Source organism: Lichenostomus cassidix, chromosome 10, assembly GCF_008360975.1.
Source record: "Lichenostomus cassidix isolate B80296 chromosome 10, HeHo_3.0, whole genome shotgun sequence".
Taxonomy (NCBI): domain Eukaryota; kingdom Metazoa; phylum Chordata; class Aves; order Passeriformes; family Meliphagidae; genus Lichenostomus; species Lichenostomus cassidix.
In genome coordinates, this window is record NC_139491.1 from 18,772,101 (window position 1) to 18,789,974 (window position 17,874).

The 17,874-nt window shown below is 49.3% G+C and overlaps 1 protein-coding gene across 1 annotated transcript in view; it reads left to right on the forward strand.

The window, feature by feature from the left end:
- The first annotated feature begins 14,064 nt into the window (after positions 1-14,064).
- The window catches only part of HCN4 (hyperpolarization activated cyclic nucleotide gated potassium channel 4), an 88,796-nt gene continuing 84,986 nt past the window's right edge, over positions 14,065-17,874 (forward strand). The window contains exon 1 of the mRNA XM_085071060.1: positions 14,065-15,500. Coding sequence (XP_084927186.1) covers positions 14,797-15,500 — 704 coding nt within the window. The 5' untranslated portion in view covers positions 14,065-14,796. The remainder of the gene's footprint in view (positions 15,501-17,874) is intronic.

The window sequence follows — 17,874 nt, forward strand, 5'->3', positions numbered from 1 at the left end:
CCGTCAGGAAAAGCACTGGCTTGGGTTTCAGCACAAGCTGCCCATCCAACCTGCGGGGAAAATGACTGCAGTGGAAAAAGCTACTTTTGTGAAGGAACAAAGCAGAGGGGAATCTGAATGGACTTGAGAGTAGCTGAGAAACTCTGCCTGGTACCTGCCTGCCTTTGTGCCCCCTGTCCTTACTGTGCATGTGCTCTAAAACACACAGCACAAGAACAAGCTCCTTGGAGTGTGAAATCCCAGGAATTCTGCCTGAACAGATCAGTGTCACTCCCATGCCATGGTGTGGCTGTGACAGAGCTGCTGGATACAGACATCCAATAGTAACCTCCAGGCCCAGGCAACACTTGCTCATAAGAGGCGGGTTCACAGCATCCTTTTCCGGGAGGTTTTGCAGGACATGTGACTGGCAGGCAAGAACAATCTCCCACAGACCCTGCATAGGATGTGGGTTGGGAAATACACTCTGGATCCATTGGTTCTGTTAGGGATCTTCGTCCATTGTGTGCTTCACTGCTTTGTCCTTTCTCCCGTGATGAGAAGGAAGGCAGATCACAGTTGCTCTGTGCTTTTTGACAGGAGTTACGTGTACAGCTGAAATCAGAGTCCTGAGCCTCCCCTAAAGGCACCACCTGATACTGCCCAGGCAGAGCCCAGAACACAGTGTCCTGCAGGGCTTCTAGCACCTCTTTCTCAAAACATCCCGACAGCTTTCCTGGCAAGGAGTCCTTTCCTGGCATCTCCACCTCACCTTGCTATTCTGTATGCCACAATGAACCTGAGATAAAGGTTATTGCCTCTGAAAGAGAGGAGCTGCATTTCCCCAGCCACCTCCTACACTCTGCTGCTTTTACTGCCTCTGGCTCTCAGCAGGGGCTTTAAAAAACTGATGGAGTCTTCTAATCTGTCAGACAACCAAGGAAGCAAAACAAAAAATTCTTCATTTTTCTGGATTAGGAAATAGAAATGTTTGTGAAAGTCCTGTGAATGCAAGGAAAAAGGAAGGGAGAGCAGAACTGGACCATGAAGACCACCTCTCCTGTTTGATCCACAGCTGTAGTTGCATCCTATATTTTCCAAAACATTAGGAAAAACTGAAAAGCTGAAAACATAGAACCAATTTTCATAGTTCAGAGCGATATCTCTCCTAATGATGCCAAAATACCTACAGGATAATTATCACAGACCACAAAGCACATGAATGTAGCGTCCTTCTTTCTAGGTAGATTTTGGCAGAATACAACCCTTAATAGTGAATATTCTTCTCTTGGGGTGGAGTCTAGGCTAGAAGAAATAAAGAATTAGCTTGTCCCCATGGAACACAGGGTGGTGTAGTGCTGTCAGAACTTCCACCTGCACCTCTGGTTGCAGATTCACCCTGGAGAACCCTTCTCCTGCTCTCTAGTGGTAGAAGCACAAAAAGGCCAAAAATGTTCTGCTTCTTCCCGACCAACTCACACATCCACGCCTCATTCTTGCTGCACAGCCCTGGAAATGGTTCCCAATTCCAAGCTGGAATAGTTCAGTCCAGGATATATCTGTATGCCTAGTGTAACTCCAGAGTGTCAGAGCAATCTTTGTGCTGGATTCTTGAGAATTTTAAAGAGTAAAGGCCTTACCCAGCTCCCTGCCTCTTGTGCCAGGGGTGGGTAACTCACTGTTTATTGCAGTAATAGCACAGAGGCTCCCTGGCTGCCTGGCAGCTGAGGACGCAGTCCCTAAACACACCTGCAAACACACATAGAAACAGAGCTGCCCAAACGAAATTAAAGGTGAATCTGGATTTTGAACGTGCAAACATTTGCAGAATAGTGACGTGTCCTGGATAATAAACTAAACAAAAGTCCCCTGTAAGGCTTGCTTTAACACAGGCAACTGAGAACAGATGAGTCAGTGCTGGAAAATTGCAGATTATTCTCTTCTTCATCCCATCCAGTTGCAAAATAAGGAATATAAACTTTTTCCTAGTTGTCTGCTGACGTGCGAATAACATGGTTTGATACCTGGACAGGCAGTCCTCAGCTGAACTTCCTCAGTTGCTGAAGGATCCATTTTAATCAGAGTTGCACAGCACCCTCTTCTGCTGAGAGGAGCTGAGCCGTGGAACTCCCTGGGCTGTCTCTTTCCCTGTCTCTGATGGGCATTTATACACTGAAGAGCAAGGTAAGGATAAAAACTCAATTACAGCAACTAGGGCAGAATCAATAAAGGAATGAGAGGCTGGCAGCTGCACGGATGGGGCTTTATCTCTGCAGCAGAATCCTGACACACGACATTACAAGAACATGGAGTGCTCAGATGAGTTATGAAGATTGATATTTATGATTATGACTTGCAATTGTGCTATTTAAAAAACCCACCTATTTGGTAATGAAAACCTGCTGGCAAGATCTGCTCAAAGAGGTGAAATTGCAGGAAGAGTAAAATCAGATCAGTAAATCAAATGCTCTAAATCATCAGTGAGACACACTACAATTAGGGTTGGATTCAGGCAGGCAGACTTATTGAACTGCAAGCATAAATCCATGTCACGCGTGTGCTGCCATTCCTTCTGGGAAACACACCCTCACCTCCAGCATCTCCAGACTGACCTCTGCCAAGGGCAGCAGGATAACCACTGTCTTCCAACACAATGATTCCCACAGACTGCAGTGGGTGCAGTTCTCCAGAGGCTCCACAGGCTGGGAGGATCCCCATTTCCTTCCCTCAGGCTCATGGAGCACACAGGTGGATGGGGCAGAGAGAGCTGCTGGAGGCTCAGAGACCTTGGCTCACTCTGCCTGGGAGGTTGCTCATTGTTACTGATCTAAAATGCAGAACAACCTTGGAACAGCAGGGCCTTCTCCTTTTCTGACTACAAACCTGGGCTCTTTTTGTTAATCCCACTTGCTCTGTTTGCCCTACGAAGACTTCCAGTTCCTGATGAGATGATCTACTGGCCAGTGTATGGAATCTGCAGGAATGGAAGGTGAAGGAGGTCCTCTGGGTAATGCAGCACCAGCCCTTGTGTACTGCACTGTTATCCCTTTCCTTATACACCACAGGAAAAACGGGAGGCTGTCAAGCCATAAAACTCCAGCCTGGGATTTCCTTTCTGGTCAGAACATTGCCATCAGCTGGAGATTGAAGTGGGTCGTTCCAGAAGTTGTGGCAGCTGGCTCATCAGGTTTAGTGCAAACAAACCTGCCTGGGAATGCATTTAGGGAAATGCTTAACAAAAGCTGCTTTCAGCTCAGTGGCAACAGCTGGATTCTGGTGTTAAGAGGCAGCACTGAACAAGCACAAGTGGAGAGGAATAGCTTGTTCCAGTGGGCTGATTATGGCATGAGGAATTAGGAAATCCTGCATTTTAGTTCCTACCACTGCTTTGTTGAGAGGCCTTGGTGAAATCTTTTGGATTCTCTCTGGTGAGCATCTTCCTTATTTCATCTCCTGTAGCAATAAAACTTGCTTCAGTGAGCAGTCACAAAGGCTGCCAGCTTGACATGCTACAAATGAGCCTTGCTTAGAGAATTTGAGCAGGGCATATGGTTTCCCTGGTTTAATTTTTAGTAGAGAGGAAAATTGTCCCAGCAGTGCGCATGGGAGTGATAATATCTGTGAATTTCCTGTTCTCACTCAGGCAAAACACAGATCTAAGAGCACTTCTGCCTGTTTTCCCCTATTTCAGATCCTCTCTCCTTGGTCCCTTTATGAAGAGGAATTAGAATGAAAGAGTGGATTTATGAGGAAAGAACCCCTCAAACTAATTGGGATTTTCGCTACAGGATGCTGAGTAACGATTTGAAAGTGACAGCAAGGCTGTTGAAGGTTTTTAATCCCGAGTCCAACATCGATTTTGTTGTGGTAATCTGGCCAAGGTGACCATTCTTCCTCATTTTCCCTGCACAGAAAGCAGACGGAAGGTGCTGAAGTGAATTTGTGCACCTAGTCTAAGTAGCACCTTTGGTGCAAAGTGGTTATTTCAGTGGCTCCTTGATTTCCTTTGTATGTATCCTGCAAAACTGCCGGAGGGAGCTTAGTAAATGAATGGTTACTTGTCATCCAGCCTTGGGAATGGCTCCATCAGTTCTCCAAAGTGCCAGTTTATTACTCATTTTACTGAGCTACGAGGCATTAATAAAACATGAAGGCTGAAGCTGACTTCATTGCACTTGGAAATCCAGGCAATACAATCACCCAGACCGGGAAATCTCATCATTCTGCTTTCCGTTTCTACAGGAAAACAGACATTTTGCACCAACAGAATTTGCTGTTTGTGGGTTTCAGTTTGGATTCACCATCAGACCACACTGCTGTGCTCCCAGCAAAAATCAGAGACAACCCCAAAAAATTGATTCATTCTGAGTCTTCCTTTGAAGCAGGTCGAAATGGTGGTCAAACAGATCACTGTAACCAAACCCAGAATCCTGAATTCTGAGCACCACAAACCTCCTACAGGACATGAATTTGGATCAAAAGGATCTACTTCCGTCCACTTGGGACAGGTCAAAAGGAGTCCTGAGAGTTTACAAACCTCTTGGACATTTGGAAGAGTCATCAATAAATGGAATAAGGGAGATCTGATTTATGCTGCCCATTGGAATTTTCGAAAGGCTTTGGCAAATCCATTTTTTGAGGAACTAAGCAGCCAAAGAGGCCAAGGGAAGGTCCTAACATGGATAGACAAAAGAAAGGGATGGTAAAAGTTACCAATCAAACCCCACAATAGTGCCAGAAGAGCTCTTTAGGGATTTGTGCTGGATGTAAGCAGTAGAGCATATTCACAAATGACTCAGAAAAGAGTGTGAGCATTCTAGTCACTATTCCTGTTCACTTGCCTTTCCGTTTTCCAGGATTTAATATAGAAAGGAACATTATTAACATTTACGCTGCCTTCCTGTGTGACATGAGCTGGGACGAACCCAAATTGATTGCAGATTCAAATCTAGTATCTGGGATTGAGCTGAGGCAGACCTTTTATGAAAAAAATATCTAATCTTCTTAAAATTTCCCGTGACAGAGAGTCTACGAGAACTTCATCATGTTAATCTAGAGGTTAGTTGCCCTCAACATTAAAAATTATTAACTTAATTCTGGCCTGGAGGCGTGGAGCTTCCAGGCAGCGTGTTTTGTGCGACTCCATCTGCTGGTGTGAGGAGTCCTCCGTGTCCAGGTCTCCACCTCTCCATGTGGGTACTTAGAGATGATTATCAAATAATTACTTACACTTCCTTCTGCTTAACCAGAAAAGATTAAGCTCACAGGATCTTTTCTATTAAAGTCTGTCTCCCAGTTCTTTTCCGCTGAGCAGGATCTTCATCTTAGATTTGGTGCCAACACCTGCTCCCACAAGTCCTGGGGAGAGTTTAACCATCTCTGTGAGGGTCTGCTTCAGTAGAAACCCTTCCAGCCAAGGGGAAGGGCAGGATCATTCTCTGACCATCCCACTCCAGTCTTGTCACTGCTAGAGAAAGTTAAGCATTCCCAGTATGGAAAGTCATAGTTGGCAAACACCTGCTCTGAACTCTTCCCCTCCTGAGAAGTTTGAATTTAGAAAAGCAACAACAAAATTGTGAGCTTTCCCCCCCACTACTCATGAATGAGGGATTTCACCACAGGTTTCCAAAGAAATCCTGGAACCTAATCCTGTTAAGTGAAGCCTGCAAATCCAAGAAAGTGGAAGTTTGTTGCTCCACTGAAATGAGGATTTGCGAAAGGTTTTGCAGAAGGTGATAAACAAAGAATTAACAAGCCCAGAAGCGGCTAATCATTTATGCAATTCGTTTTTGAGCAGACTTTGATCCCAGCTTGTCAAGCGTCTGCTGTGACACGAAGTTGCTCTGAAGGGGGACAGTGATGGCTTTGTTGTTGTTGTTGTTGTTTAAGCTTTCCCTGGGCTGCAGTGTGCCCTGAGGTGTCACCTCCTCAGCCTGCCCTCTCTCCATGGGAGCAGGAGGGAACGATGGCAGTGTCTGGGTGTGCTTAGCCACTTTCTGTGTCTAGGGATGTGAGCAGAAACAGCCGGCAGAAATCAGTGTTTTGTGCCAGACACCATGGGGACATGGAGACCCTGGGAAGCTGGAGGGACACGTGGGCTGTGCCACCTCGGGCAAGGCTTGATCCAGCCCCACTGAAGGGCAGAAATGCTCCAAGGCGTTCTGTGTGTAACTCCTGGGGCCCAGCCAGAGGGGGACACTGAACCTCTCCGAGCTCTGGTGGCTCTCTGGGGACCATGGCCAGCCTGCGTGCCAAGGAAGCAGCCAAGCCACCAGGGAAATGCTGCCAAAATCAGGTTACCACAAATTGCTGCTCCCCATTGTCTCACCACAGATCAGCCATGTGTAGGGCTGCATGCATCATCCAGAACTCTGCCAGAAAGATTTAAGCTTTTCTTCTAAAGAACCCAAAAACCAGAATTATTTTCATTCTCCTCCTAAATCAGCGGGTGAAGCAAATGCCACTTCCCCGTTTGCCTGGTGTCCCACAGGAAGCATCTCAGAGAAGCTGCTCCATTGAACAGAAGATTTAAGACATCATCAGGCAGTAGGAGAGCACAGGAGGGAATATCATTCTGTCAGCAAATGGTTATGGGGAAATCAGGAAGGCCTGTCTTGTGTCCTGCTCCCAGCAATGTCTCTGCAATTCACATGGGACAGGGCACTGTCAGGAGCAGGAAGCAGCATCTAGAGCTGCTGGGTGTTGTCCTGCCCTTGCACCCAGCAGCACTGAGCACTAACAGCTGCAATTTCTCATTGATTCCACCAAAATAAGCTTCAGTGTCCACAGAGGATCCAGGTGAGGGATCCCTCCCCCTCACAAAAACACACACAACCAAGGCTACCATCCACCGAGGCACATTTATTGCAGTGATGAACTGATACTAGCAAGGCAATGGTCTCAAGAGCCTGCAGAGCTTTGTTTAAACCCTCACACAAAGGTCAGCAGTGTGTTGAAAACAAACAACAGCACAGGCTGGAAATCATGTGGGGAGAAAAAAAATCATTGTGAAAACCATTGTGAAAATCAATCCGTGGGGAGTCCCTGCGTGGGCCCTGGGAATGTGCAGGGGGCAGGGCTGGGCACTGTGCTTCCCCCTGCTCAGCTCCAGGAGCATCCCAGCATTTGGCATGGTTTCATCAGGGTGCCTCTGGCGAGGAGGAAATCTTGGTTAGTCCTTGGCCTGAGAGCCAGGGAGGTGCCTGCAGGATGGAATTCATTAGCACAAGGCAAGGGGCATCCAGGGAAGGGCAGGCACAGGTAGGGAAACATGGAATGAACCTTCTGCCTTCCCCCTCCTGGCTTTACTGGTGTTTCATCTTTGTCAAGTGTTGCACTTACACATTCTTTTATTAGGAAGCCCAAATCTCGTTCTCTTATTAACCACTTGGGTAATACATTGGCTCCTCAACTACCATGTAAAAAAGAGGGAAAAACACATTTTCTCTTTTTTTCTCTTCTACACATTCAACCTTCTTGTTTCCAAAGCCAGCCGGTTTTGCTTTATCTTTCAAAAGAAGGAAATTCCCTTTTTGGTAAAGATAAGGTGTTCAGAATGTCAGCTGAGATAGCTGAGATGAAGAATGACCATGAAGCGGCTTAGAATGGAAGTTCAGATTGTCCTTTACTGGTGGCATTGCAAGCACAACTTTATCATGCAGTGCAGACAATTCTCCCCCTGCCCTCCTCCCATGTTTCCAGGGAGCTCTGCCCTGCTCCTCTGCTTTGGATCTTCCTTTTGTCTTTTCTCTGCTCAGCTCCTCTCACCAAAGCTTTCTCTGAACCTAAACAAGCAAAAAGGAAGCAGCTCTGAGCTGGCATTTGGACACCCCGAGCTTGTTTCCTCTGCTGCCACATTCTCTGCTGGCTTTTGACATCAGCAGCATTTTATGTAACACCTGTAATTATCCAACAGCAACAAATGACACACAGAGGCCCACACTGGATCAGGAGTACATTTTTGATCCAGAATTGAGGCCAAAGTTTGACCAGCACAGGCACAAACACGCAGGTGTAGACACAGGCAGGGAATAACCTGGGATTTAGGATAACCATGAGACCTCTCTGGTGTTGAGCAGGCTACAGGCAGTACCACCCAAGAGTGGTTCTAAGCAAAGCCCAGACAGAGCAGGCTTTTATTTTAATCACAGAATTATTTCCAGCCTTATCAAGTGAAGCCTTTTCCCCTTCCTTTCCTTATCTCCTGCCTCCTGAGGTGCTGGACAGTGCTGACACTGCTGCTGAGCCACACATGTGGTGGTGGCACAAATCCCCCCTTTCCCTCCAGGATAATGGGAATGTCTGGAGGACTCAGGCTGGCCTAGCCTGTCTGCTTGTTTGTAGAGGATGTGCTTGTGCCAGTGAGAATGAAATGCAGGCAGAAAAAATGTGTGTCCCTTGGCTGGGTTTTCATCTTAGTGAAACTCTGCTCCACTGAAGTTATGGAGGGTAGGGATAACTCCTGAAAATCCCTCTGTGGGCACCATGGCCAGGAGGGGTGTCTGGGAGGGGCAACTGGCATCTGCTTGAAGCTCTTCTCCTTCAGACATGCTAGCCAAGCTCAGGTTTGCAGTTTGGCTGTTCTCACAAGTCCAGAAATGGTGACTCAGAGTGGAAATGTCTTGAGGTTGTTCTCCCAAATCCTGGCTTCTTGCTGCCTGCCTGAAGAAGGGAATCTTGCAGAGTCACACCTGGTATCCATCAGTGTGTCAGGTCCCTCCTACTGATATTTCAACCTGTTTGATAATTTAAAGCAAATTTGACAGAGGGATTTTGTCTCAAAGTGAGTATCTTCCTACATATTTATGGAGGTAGGTGGCTGCAGTAAAGAGAGAATTCCTCTTGAGTCACAGCATTATAGAATTAGAAGGTAATTTAGGTTAGAAGGGATCTCTGAGAGTCTCCTGCTCAAAGCTGCTGCTCGTGGCACCAGCATCAATAAATGTGTAGCCATTGGAGAATCCATGGCAGCAGAGCTGTGAATTATGGAGGGAAGGTTTGTGCTATTTCCTACACGTCAGACATGGGAGACTCCACTCACAGGGATCTTCTTTTATGGCCATTTTGCTGGCAGAGCATCTTGTTTCTAATTAGTCTCTTATTTCAGATTTTCCAATCTTCTGCCTGTCTCAGCAGCTGGAGAGAGGGAGGCATTGCTAAAGTACATCCCTGAGGATTATGAATTCCTAAATCAGAGCTGTACAAGTGCCTGACATGGGGTATGGCTGTGAAACCTTGGATTTGGAAATGTGATGTTGAGTTTGTTTGGTAACTTCTGAAAATAAGAGAGAGTTAAAGTGAGCCCAGACAGAATGCAGCTCACCAAGAGCAGAGTCTGGACTTGCCAAAGCTGGAGGCTGTTGTGGGACACAGGGGCACATTTCCCATCCAGTGCAGCACTGCCTGATGATCCAGAATAGTGCAGTGGATGCAGACAGGAGATACATCAGCAGGACAGGCTCAGTAGAGAGATCCTTTATTGTCTGGGAGATTGCAGCTCATTCAATGCTGCTGAAAGACACCATTTGGTAAGGAGTTGTTTGATAAGCACTAAGCTGATCCAGCTGGGGCAAACCTCCCTGTGCTGGCTGAACCCTCTCCTGAATAACTCCAGATCAGGGGAGGAAAATAAGCCAGTGCTTGGGTTTTAAATGAAAATTTGATGGAATATGTATTTGGAAGGTAAATTTTATTGAAGTCCAAGATATAAGCTCAATATGAGCATTTCTGTGAATATTGGAGAATTCATTTGTAGAGTTTAGACCACGATGTAAAAATTGTGGTACTTTGTAAGCTAATTGTGACTAAATCGTGCATCTGCTCTAATCTCAGCAGCTCCTCTGAGCTCTGTCACTTCTCTTCCTTTCAGCTCCATCCATGTTACCTGTCTCTGTTTTCCTATTTCTAGGAAGGTTCCTCTTCTCCATGGGGAATATTAAAGGTCAGGTGGCAAGATGCTCATGCTAATCACTCTGTCCCTAGCTGGGATTTTCAGCTGCTTGCTCCAGTGAGGATTACCATCTTTTGCAAAACATCCTGAAAATCTCAGGGGGTTATTTGCTGCAGAGTCTGGGAATTCTTTCCATAGCCACCAGCATGGCTGAATTTTTGGATAACACTTCCTTTTTTCAGTCCAGTGGCAAAGCTGTTTGTTGGCTGTCAGCACATTCCCAGCAACCCCCTTACATCCTAGACAAGTACTCACATTTTGCTCTTGGTTACGAGGGTGAAGAGAGTGGGCTTGCTCCAGCTTTGTTTACCACTGGGAGCTGGAATGAATATTGCTCTCCAAGCACTTCCTGGTAGCAGCTTTTCCATCCTGCTGTGTATCTGAGCTCCTGCTGCTGCCTCCCGTGCCAGGCTCTTCAATCCCATCGCTGGGGATCTGCTCAGTATCTCTGTGCTCCCAGTGATGGACTTTGAACTGTTCTGCCTCAAAATCCTCAGCAGCTCTTCCTTCCATCCCAGCACCAGCCCTGTGGGATCCTCTGTCTGTCCCCCTGCCCAGAGCCCAGCATCCAGGCATGGATCTCCCTTCCCATTGCTCAGCTGGTTCTTCATCCAGCCAGGATAAAGATTGTGCCTTCAACTGGCCTCAGCAGAAGTTCCAATCCCCACTCTGCAGCTCCTCTGAGGAACACAGAGAGCAGGAAGAGAGCCCTGGCTGAATTTCAATGAGTGCAGTGTGACAGCACACCTGGGTAATGAACAGGGCTGAGGGGGAGCCAGGATTTGTGTATTTATCACTATTATTTCTTCATTATCTCCCAGCTGTGATGGAAGCTGCAGAGGCAGCGAGCGCAGCCTCTCCCACCAGAACTCCAAGGTAGAATTTCCCTGGTTTGTAGTGGTGAATATTTCATGAGTTTCAAATGCCAATTATGAGTTACCTGCTGCCTGCTAGGAACAACAGGCAGCTTTGAAAGGACTTGTTCCTATTCCTGCAAGCCCTGCCACATGTTCAGTGACTCATTTTTCACCTGAGAATCCAGAGGCTCAAGGTGTTGATGGAAGCTCTCACCCAAGCAAAGGTGGGCCTAAAAGACCAGCTTGCACTGCTGCTTTCTGTACCCTGAGCTACAGATAGCAGCTTTTATGGCTCTCAGTCTGTCCTGCTGGAGTCCTGAGCTCATTTGCAATGGGATCGTTCACATTTGCAGTGCAGCACTGGATTCTTATCAAAATACCATGTAAATGTATATATATATATAAATAAATACATACAAATATGAGCTGGCAAAATTCCTTAAGAAACAAACCAATCTTTGGCTGCTTCACCTGCATTGTCCCTACTAAATCCATTCCCTTAGTATCTATGCCAAGTCCCTTAGAGGAGTATCTGACAAATATTGTTAAAAAGAAGATAATTTCCCTCAAAACCAGTTCTGCCTTTTCCTGACAGTTGACACCTCCATACCCCCTCTGAATGTACCGTGCAGCCAATGATAGGCAAGACTTAGTGAAGTACTGTAAAAATCTGCCTCTAAAGGTGCATTGCTGCCATGGAGAGCAGTGCCACAATGCTGGCAATAAATTCCATCCATGACAGTGGTTTCATACCATTAGACAAGGATAATTCCATCCCCTACACTTAGTTCTTGGAAGGCTCTCAAATAAAATATCATTACTTTGAAGTTCTCTCAACACAAAATTGTCACTACATTTTAAAGACCCGAAAAATTCCTCTGAGTTTGGTTACCTGGAACTGCTAGAGCCAATTTTTTATGAGTGTTTAGGAACCCACACTTGGGGGCAGAGGTACACAGGGAGGTACCATCTGGATTTGGCACTTCAGGTGATTCCACGGAGCATCATGCTTTCTAGAGAAATGCAAAGGCAGCTGTGGTCTGTAAGGAATTCTGTGAGGAATGACAGGTGTAATTGATAGTTGAAAACAAATGTGACAGATGTATGGACTGGGCAGTGGGGGCTGGGCAGTGCCAGCTCCCGGGCACAGGGATCTCTCCATCCCTCTGGAATGGTGCAGTGTGTGCCAGCAGCCTTTGCTGGCAGCCTTTCCTCCTGCACAAGGGATAGAGGGCAGTTGTGCTGCTGGATGCCCTGGGCTGTTCTCCCCCCTCTGCAGGGCTCTGACTGACTGACAGACTGTTCTTCCCCCTCTCCAGACCCTGATCCCTGTCCCCAAACCAGGCAGAACAATCCCAGCAAGGCCAGGGAACAGAGTGTGGCATTTTCCGAGTGCCAGCTAGAACACCTACAGCTGGGAGAGGACAAACAGCCTGATTCCTTGAGCATGTCCTTTCCTGCTCTGTCATTCCCTGGGAACAGGAGCGACTACGCTCAAGGAGCTGCATCAGTTTCAGATGTTGTGCACCTCATTAATCAAAACACATCCTTTTGGAAGGCAGTTGATTGCAGCTGAGGCACAGAAGTGCTTACACCTCAGCATCCCCAGTGCCTGGAGGAGGGAAGAAAAACAGGGAAAAGACCTTTAGTGCTCTCCCTGGCTTAGTTCACATTATCTAATCTACAGGAGCATTGAAAAACTGAAATTTATTTCCCCGGAAAAGCTTGTTTTATTAGAAATGGTGATGAAAATAATAATATTAAATGATATTTGCACTGTAGAGTATTTGGAATGAGTCACAGGCAGTCTGGCTGCGCCAGGAGGTGGGAGGAGAAGAGGAGCAGGTGAACACATGGGAGAAAGGATTGGGGAGAGAGCGAGGGAGAGGCAAACAAAGATGAGGAAGCATGTGCTGTGTGTGTGCCTGCTGAAGTCACTGCTGAGCAGCAATTCCTTGCCGTGGAGCTGCAGGAACATCCTGCGGCTTTCCGTGGCACCGTCACCCCTGGCCAGTGGCTCCTGCAAGGGAAAGGGGAATATTTGCTCCCGAAAGCAGCAGCACGGAGGTGAGGTGGGGATTTCCTCCCTGCCTGCCGTGGGCATTCCTTGCCTGTGCTCAGCCTCCCTGCCTGCGCAGTTCACGTGGTTTCCTTCTCCCAGCAGGTAGGATTTGCAATGTCTGAAACAACAAACATTCTAGAAAGCCTCAGATGCTGAATCTCTACAAAAATATACACCAGAATCTCTCATATGGCCAAACAGATTCCTAATCAAACACCACTGATTTCAAAGGCTTGGCACTAGGAATGATTTGAACCAGTTTATCAGTCTAAGAGCTTTTTAAACAGAATAAACAGCTATTCCCAAAGATGCACAGGCAGAGCTGATTGCCACCTCTTTCCCTCTTTTTCTCCAAAAAACCCTCTCAAATATCAAAACGGAGGGCAATACCTAATTCTAGCCATTTTCCCCACTGCTTTGGTCTCGTGGCTGGAGGTGCCTTGTGGCCAGCAGTGAGGGGTGGAAGGATTCCCAGCCGGAGCTGTTGTTTTCCCGGGAGCAGCTGCCGGGACCGGCGGGAAGTGCTGACTCAGGAGCCCACTGGGAAGTGGGGTTCCCCCGTCAGGGAGAGCCCACGCATCCCACACTGCCTCCGCCAGCCCAGCCCAGCCCAGCCCAGCCCAGCCTCCCGCAGGCCGGCGGGGAAGCTCGCCCAGATGCGGCTGCCCTTTATTTTTATTTTTTTGAATGACTTCTCCAGATCCAAGCCCGCAGGAGAGCAGTAGTACCGGTTAGCGAGGCTACCGGGGAAGCGAGACAGCCTAGGAAAAAGGATCCTTCCGAAGCTCCGGGACGCTGCAGACGGGGGCAAAGGCAGCGTGTTCCCAGCAGGCAAACTTCTGCTAGGGAACACAGGCACTCCCCGAGCCCCTGCTTTGCATGCAAGTGAGATTTTCAAGGTGAACCGCTGGTTTTCCCTTAGATTTGGGTTCGCCCTTTCCCACAAAACCCCCCGTGCCTCCGCGAGCAAACCTGCCCCCAGCAGCCACAGCACCGGGCGGAGCGGGGAGCGCCCGCATCCCAGAGAAAAAGGCATATTCTCGCTCCCGTTTATTGACTTTGTCATGTTTACGATGCTGCTATTTATACCGTGGCGGCGGCCCGGCGGCGGGGGCCGCTGAGGCGGGGCGGGCCCGGGCCCGGCTCTGCCCGCTGCCCGCAGCGCGGTGCCCGCAGCGCCCGGGGAGCGGTGCCCGCGGCGGCCGCAGCCCCGCGCTTGCCGGGCGTTGCCCCTTTAAGAAGCCCGGGTGCTGTCTCAGGTAGGCAGAGCCTGTGCGCTGTAGTCGCTCCTATGGCAACCCAATAGAATGGGATCGCTTCATGAATATTCCCAGGAGCAGGGGCTGCATGAGGAATAAGTGATGACAGTGATGTAAGCAAGCAGTGGCCGCTGCAGGTTGCAGTTCATTGTGTTATTGGCCGGCAGGTTGAGGAGTTTGAGGTTCGAGCTTCGCTTTCCGGATGATGTCTGCCCGCCGGGAGCCACGGCACATTTGCATCTCGAAGCCAACATGGCAAGGCGGCTGCTGCCGCCGCTGCCGCCCTCCCTCGCCTTCCAGCCAGAAGTGTGTGGCTCTCCTCTAGACTTCTTGCCCAGTGCTCAGCATCTGAGCAGACAGGGATTGCAGTGACACTCACCAAGGGGAGACAAGCAGCAAGTCGCCAAATCGGGACAACGGAGGAGAAGGGGGTGGCTTTTTGCCTTCCCTCTTTTTTTCTTTTTTTTTTTTTTTTTCCTTCCCTTCCCTTCTGGATGCAGAGCCTGTGTTTTGATGCAGAGCCTGTGGATGCCACAGCCTGGTAAGGAGATGCCACGCCAGCCTCTGGTCCCCCGTGCCCCGTGAGCCGGGGGCAGGGGCCTGGGGGCAGAGCCGCTTCCCCTCGCCGGGCAGAGCGCGGGGGTCTCTCCCTGTCCCCGAGCAGCAGCAGCAGCAGCAGCAGCAGCGGCCATGGACAAGCTGCCCCCCTCCATGCGCAAGAGGCTCTACAGCCTGCCCCAGCAGATCGGACCCAAGGCGTCGATCATGGACGAGGAGGATGACAGCGACAAGGACACCCGCAGGAAAAGCATCAGGCTCAAGCCACTGCCTTCGCCCTCTGCTGGGAGCACCCGGGCCCTAGCGGGGGACCCCGGCCGAGGGGGAGACCCCGGCCTGCTGGAGACGGAGGCCGGCGGCAAGGGCGCCAAGACCAGCACCAACGGGGACTGCCGCCGCTTCAAAGGGAGCCTGTCCTCGCTCACCAGCCGGCACCTCCACGACGCGGCCGAGGAGAAGCGGCTCATCGGCGGCGAGGGCGAGCCGGCCTCCCCCGGCGAGGACAGGAGCCCCCCCGGCAGCGGGGAGCTGGAGCAGGGGCTGCCCGTGCCCCCACCGCCCGCCTCCCCCCCGGAGCCCCAGCAGCCGCCCCCCCGGGCCTGCTCCTCTACCTCCATCAAAGTGGAGGCAGGCGCAGGGTGCGACCAGATCACCCCAGATGAGGAGCAGAGGCTGGGCCAGGCCGGGTTCATGCAGAGGCAGTTTGGGGCCATGCTCCAGCCGGGAGTCAACAAATTCTCCTTGAGGATGTTTGGCAGCCAGAAGGCCGTGGAGAGGGAGCAGGAAAGGGTTAAGTCTGCCGGGTTCTGGATCATCCATCCCTACAGCGACTTCAGGTACAACCCCCCCTTTCCCGGCCCACTCCAAACTAGCTGGCCTGCCGCTTCCCATGCCACCTCCTGCCCAGGGCACCCACCCCGATGGAACTTTCCCGGGTCATTTCCTAGTGAGGAGCTGGAGGACACAGCCAGGATCTGCTCCGCTCAAACAAGCCGCAGGCTTCACTTACATTTCACCTTACCTTTAGTGTCCCTACACTATCAGTCATTTTAAATTGTCTTTAAACCAATTGCCTTTGGCTTTTTATAATGGAAAGGCTCTCCTTAAGTTCAGCGTAAATGGTGAAAAATGTTCCCACCTGCTGCACAACTCTAGACTAAAAGCATGGTGTGTGATCTTAACTAGTCCTACATCTCCATGGATGCTCTGCCTGATTGATGCTTCCCATTTTCACACCTCCAAGTCTTTTCCCTTCTCCTTCCCAAGAGTTAGGCAGGGATGTTGCTACTGTTGCTGCTCTGTGGGCGTCTTACTGCAGCATGGCTTGTCAGGAATTGGGATGTGCCGGGGATGGCAGCATTCATTACCAGAGAAAGAGCCTCTCTTGCATCTCTACATCCTCATTTGCAAAATTATTTGGGATAGGGAATAGTTAACACTGACTTCAGGAAAGTAATGGCTTGCTCTCACTCCACAGCAGCATTTCCATGGAGGTTAATAAGGAAATTAACTTGGAAACCCTAGAGCCAGTTTTTGAAAATTCCTGCTTAGCAGAGGGGCTGTGTTTGGGTATTTCAGAGCAAAGTATCGTCTGCTGCACAGGTGAATTGTCCTCTGCAATATGTATGTAGAGTACTGCAATCAATAATTAATTACTGGGTGCAATCAATGGCTAAGGTTTATTGCTTCAACTTTAATTACAACAGGCTTGCATCTCACATTCAGAAGCATACAGGAGAAGAATATTATTCAAACATATCTTTGTCACAGTCCGTGATTTTATTGAATTCTGGGACTCTGCAAGGAACCTTGTACAATTCCCCAAAATACAGTTAGCAAGATAATTGCAGGAAGGAGTTTTGGGGTGGATTTGGGCTCCCAAAGGCAGGAATGACAGAAACCTCTTGACACCGCCAATTAGGGATTTAGCGAGCAGCCCAGACGCTTAGCAGATTCAGCACTGGCACTGACCAGATTCCTTGATATTTGCTTGGATTAACAAATGTTATTAGAAGGCTCTGTGAGTTGGAAGACTGCACTGTCATTTAAATTCAGTGCATTCAAGTGTCCCAAGCACACAGCTGACTGAGCTTAGGAGGGTTTCCAGCAGCTACAGCATGAGACAGAGTGCTTGCAAGCACAGCCTTACCCAATCCCACACTGGAACCAGGAGAAAATTGCCTCACAGTGAGACTGATCGAGTAATAGCTCCCAAACACTGAAATGTGAGAATGAGCAGCCTTCAAAAGAACAAAACCAGTTTCATACTCAGCTGTATTTGCAATATTTGCCATGGGTCTGTAGTTTAACTACCGTGCTTCCCTGGGTTACTATAGCAAGTGTGCTCTGTGTGTCGCACCCTCAGGAAATCTTGGATTTAGTCTCTGGATTGTGTCTGAATTTGTGCAAAAGCAGCATTCAGCTTCCGTATCCTTCTGTCTCTGTAGTGGGTTTACTCCCTTCCATATCTCTGCCTGTTTTCAGCACAGACCCAGCCTGGCAAACTTCAGCAGCAGGAGCTGAGATCACCACCTTGCCCAAGGTGAGATGGTCCCAAGAGTTGGGGTTTGTAAGGGTGCTTATTCCATAAAATGATGAGGTAACTCTTGATTCCTGAGGCACTGGGCTATGGGGCCACTGCTAGCCTTGCCCAAAGGAACGGGATCTGCTGGCCAGCCTTGGCTTCCCAAGGCAGATGATGCCAGGGAGCCTGCTGGCGCTGAGCTGCTCCATGCACGCAGAGCTCCGCGGATGCATGGGGGATGCCTGGCGCTCCTAACAGAATCCTGCCCTGGCAGAGCTGGCAATCTGTGCAGGGAGGGCACAGGGAGCTGGGTTTCTGTACCCTGGGGCACGTTCCAGGTGGGCTTGTGTTTCTTGTGCATCGGTGTAGCAGCTCAGCCCAGCTGAGCAGCACGGGCTGTGTCCCTGCTGTCACCCTGGGACGGGGCAGTGGGATGAGTGTCCAGAGCCATGTGATGAGGCCAGGAGGAGCTGCATGCAGCACTGCCTGGCCGGGGGGGATATTTTCAGGGAGGGTCTGCTCACCCCTGTTTCTGGGTCACTTGCAGCAGATCTGTTCGGATAGGAATGCTGCTTGGGGAACATGCGTGGGCTTCCATGGAAAATGACCTATGGACAATGGCTGCCTTGAAGGGGAAGAGCTTCCACCTTCTGTTTGGGCTTTGTGTTCCCTCTTTCCCTCTGCTG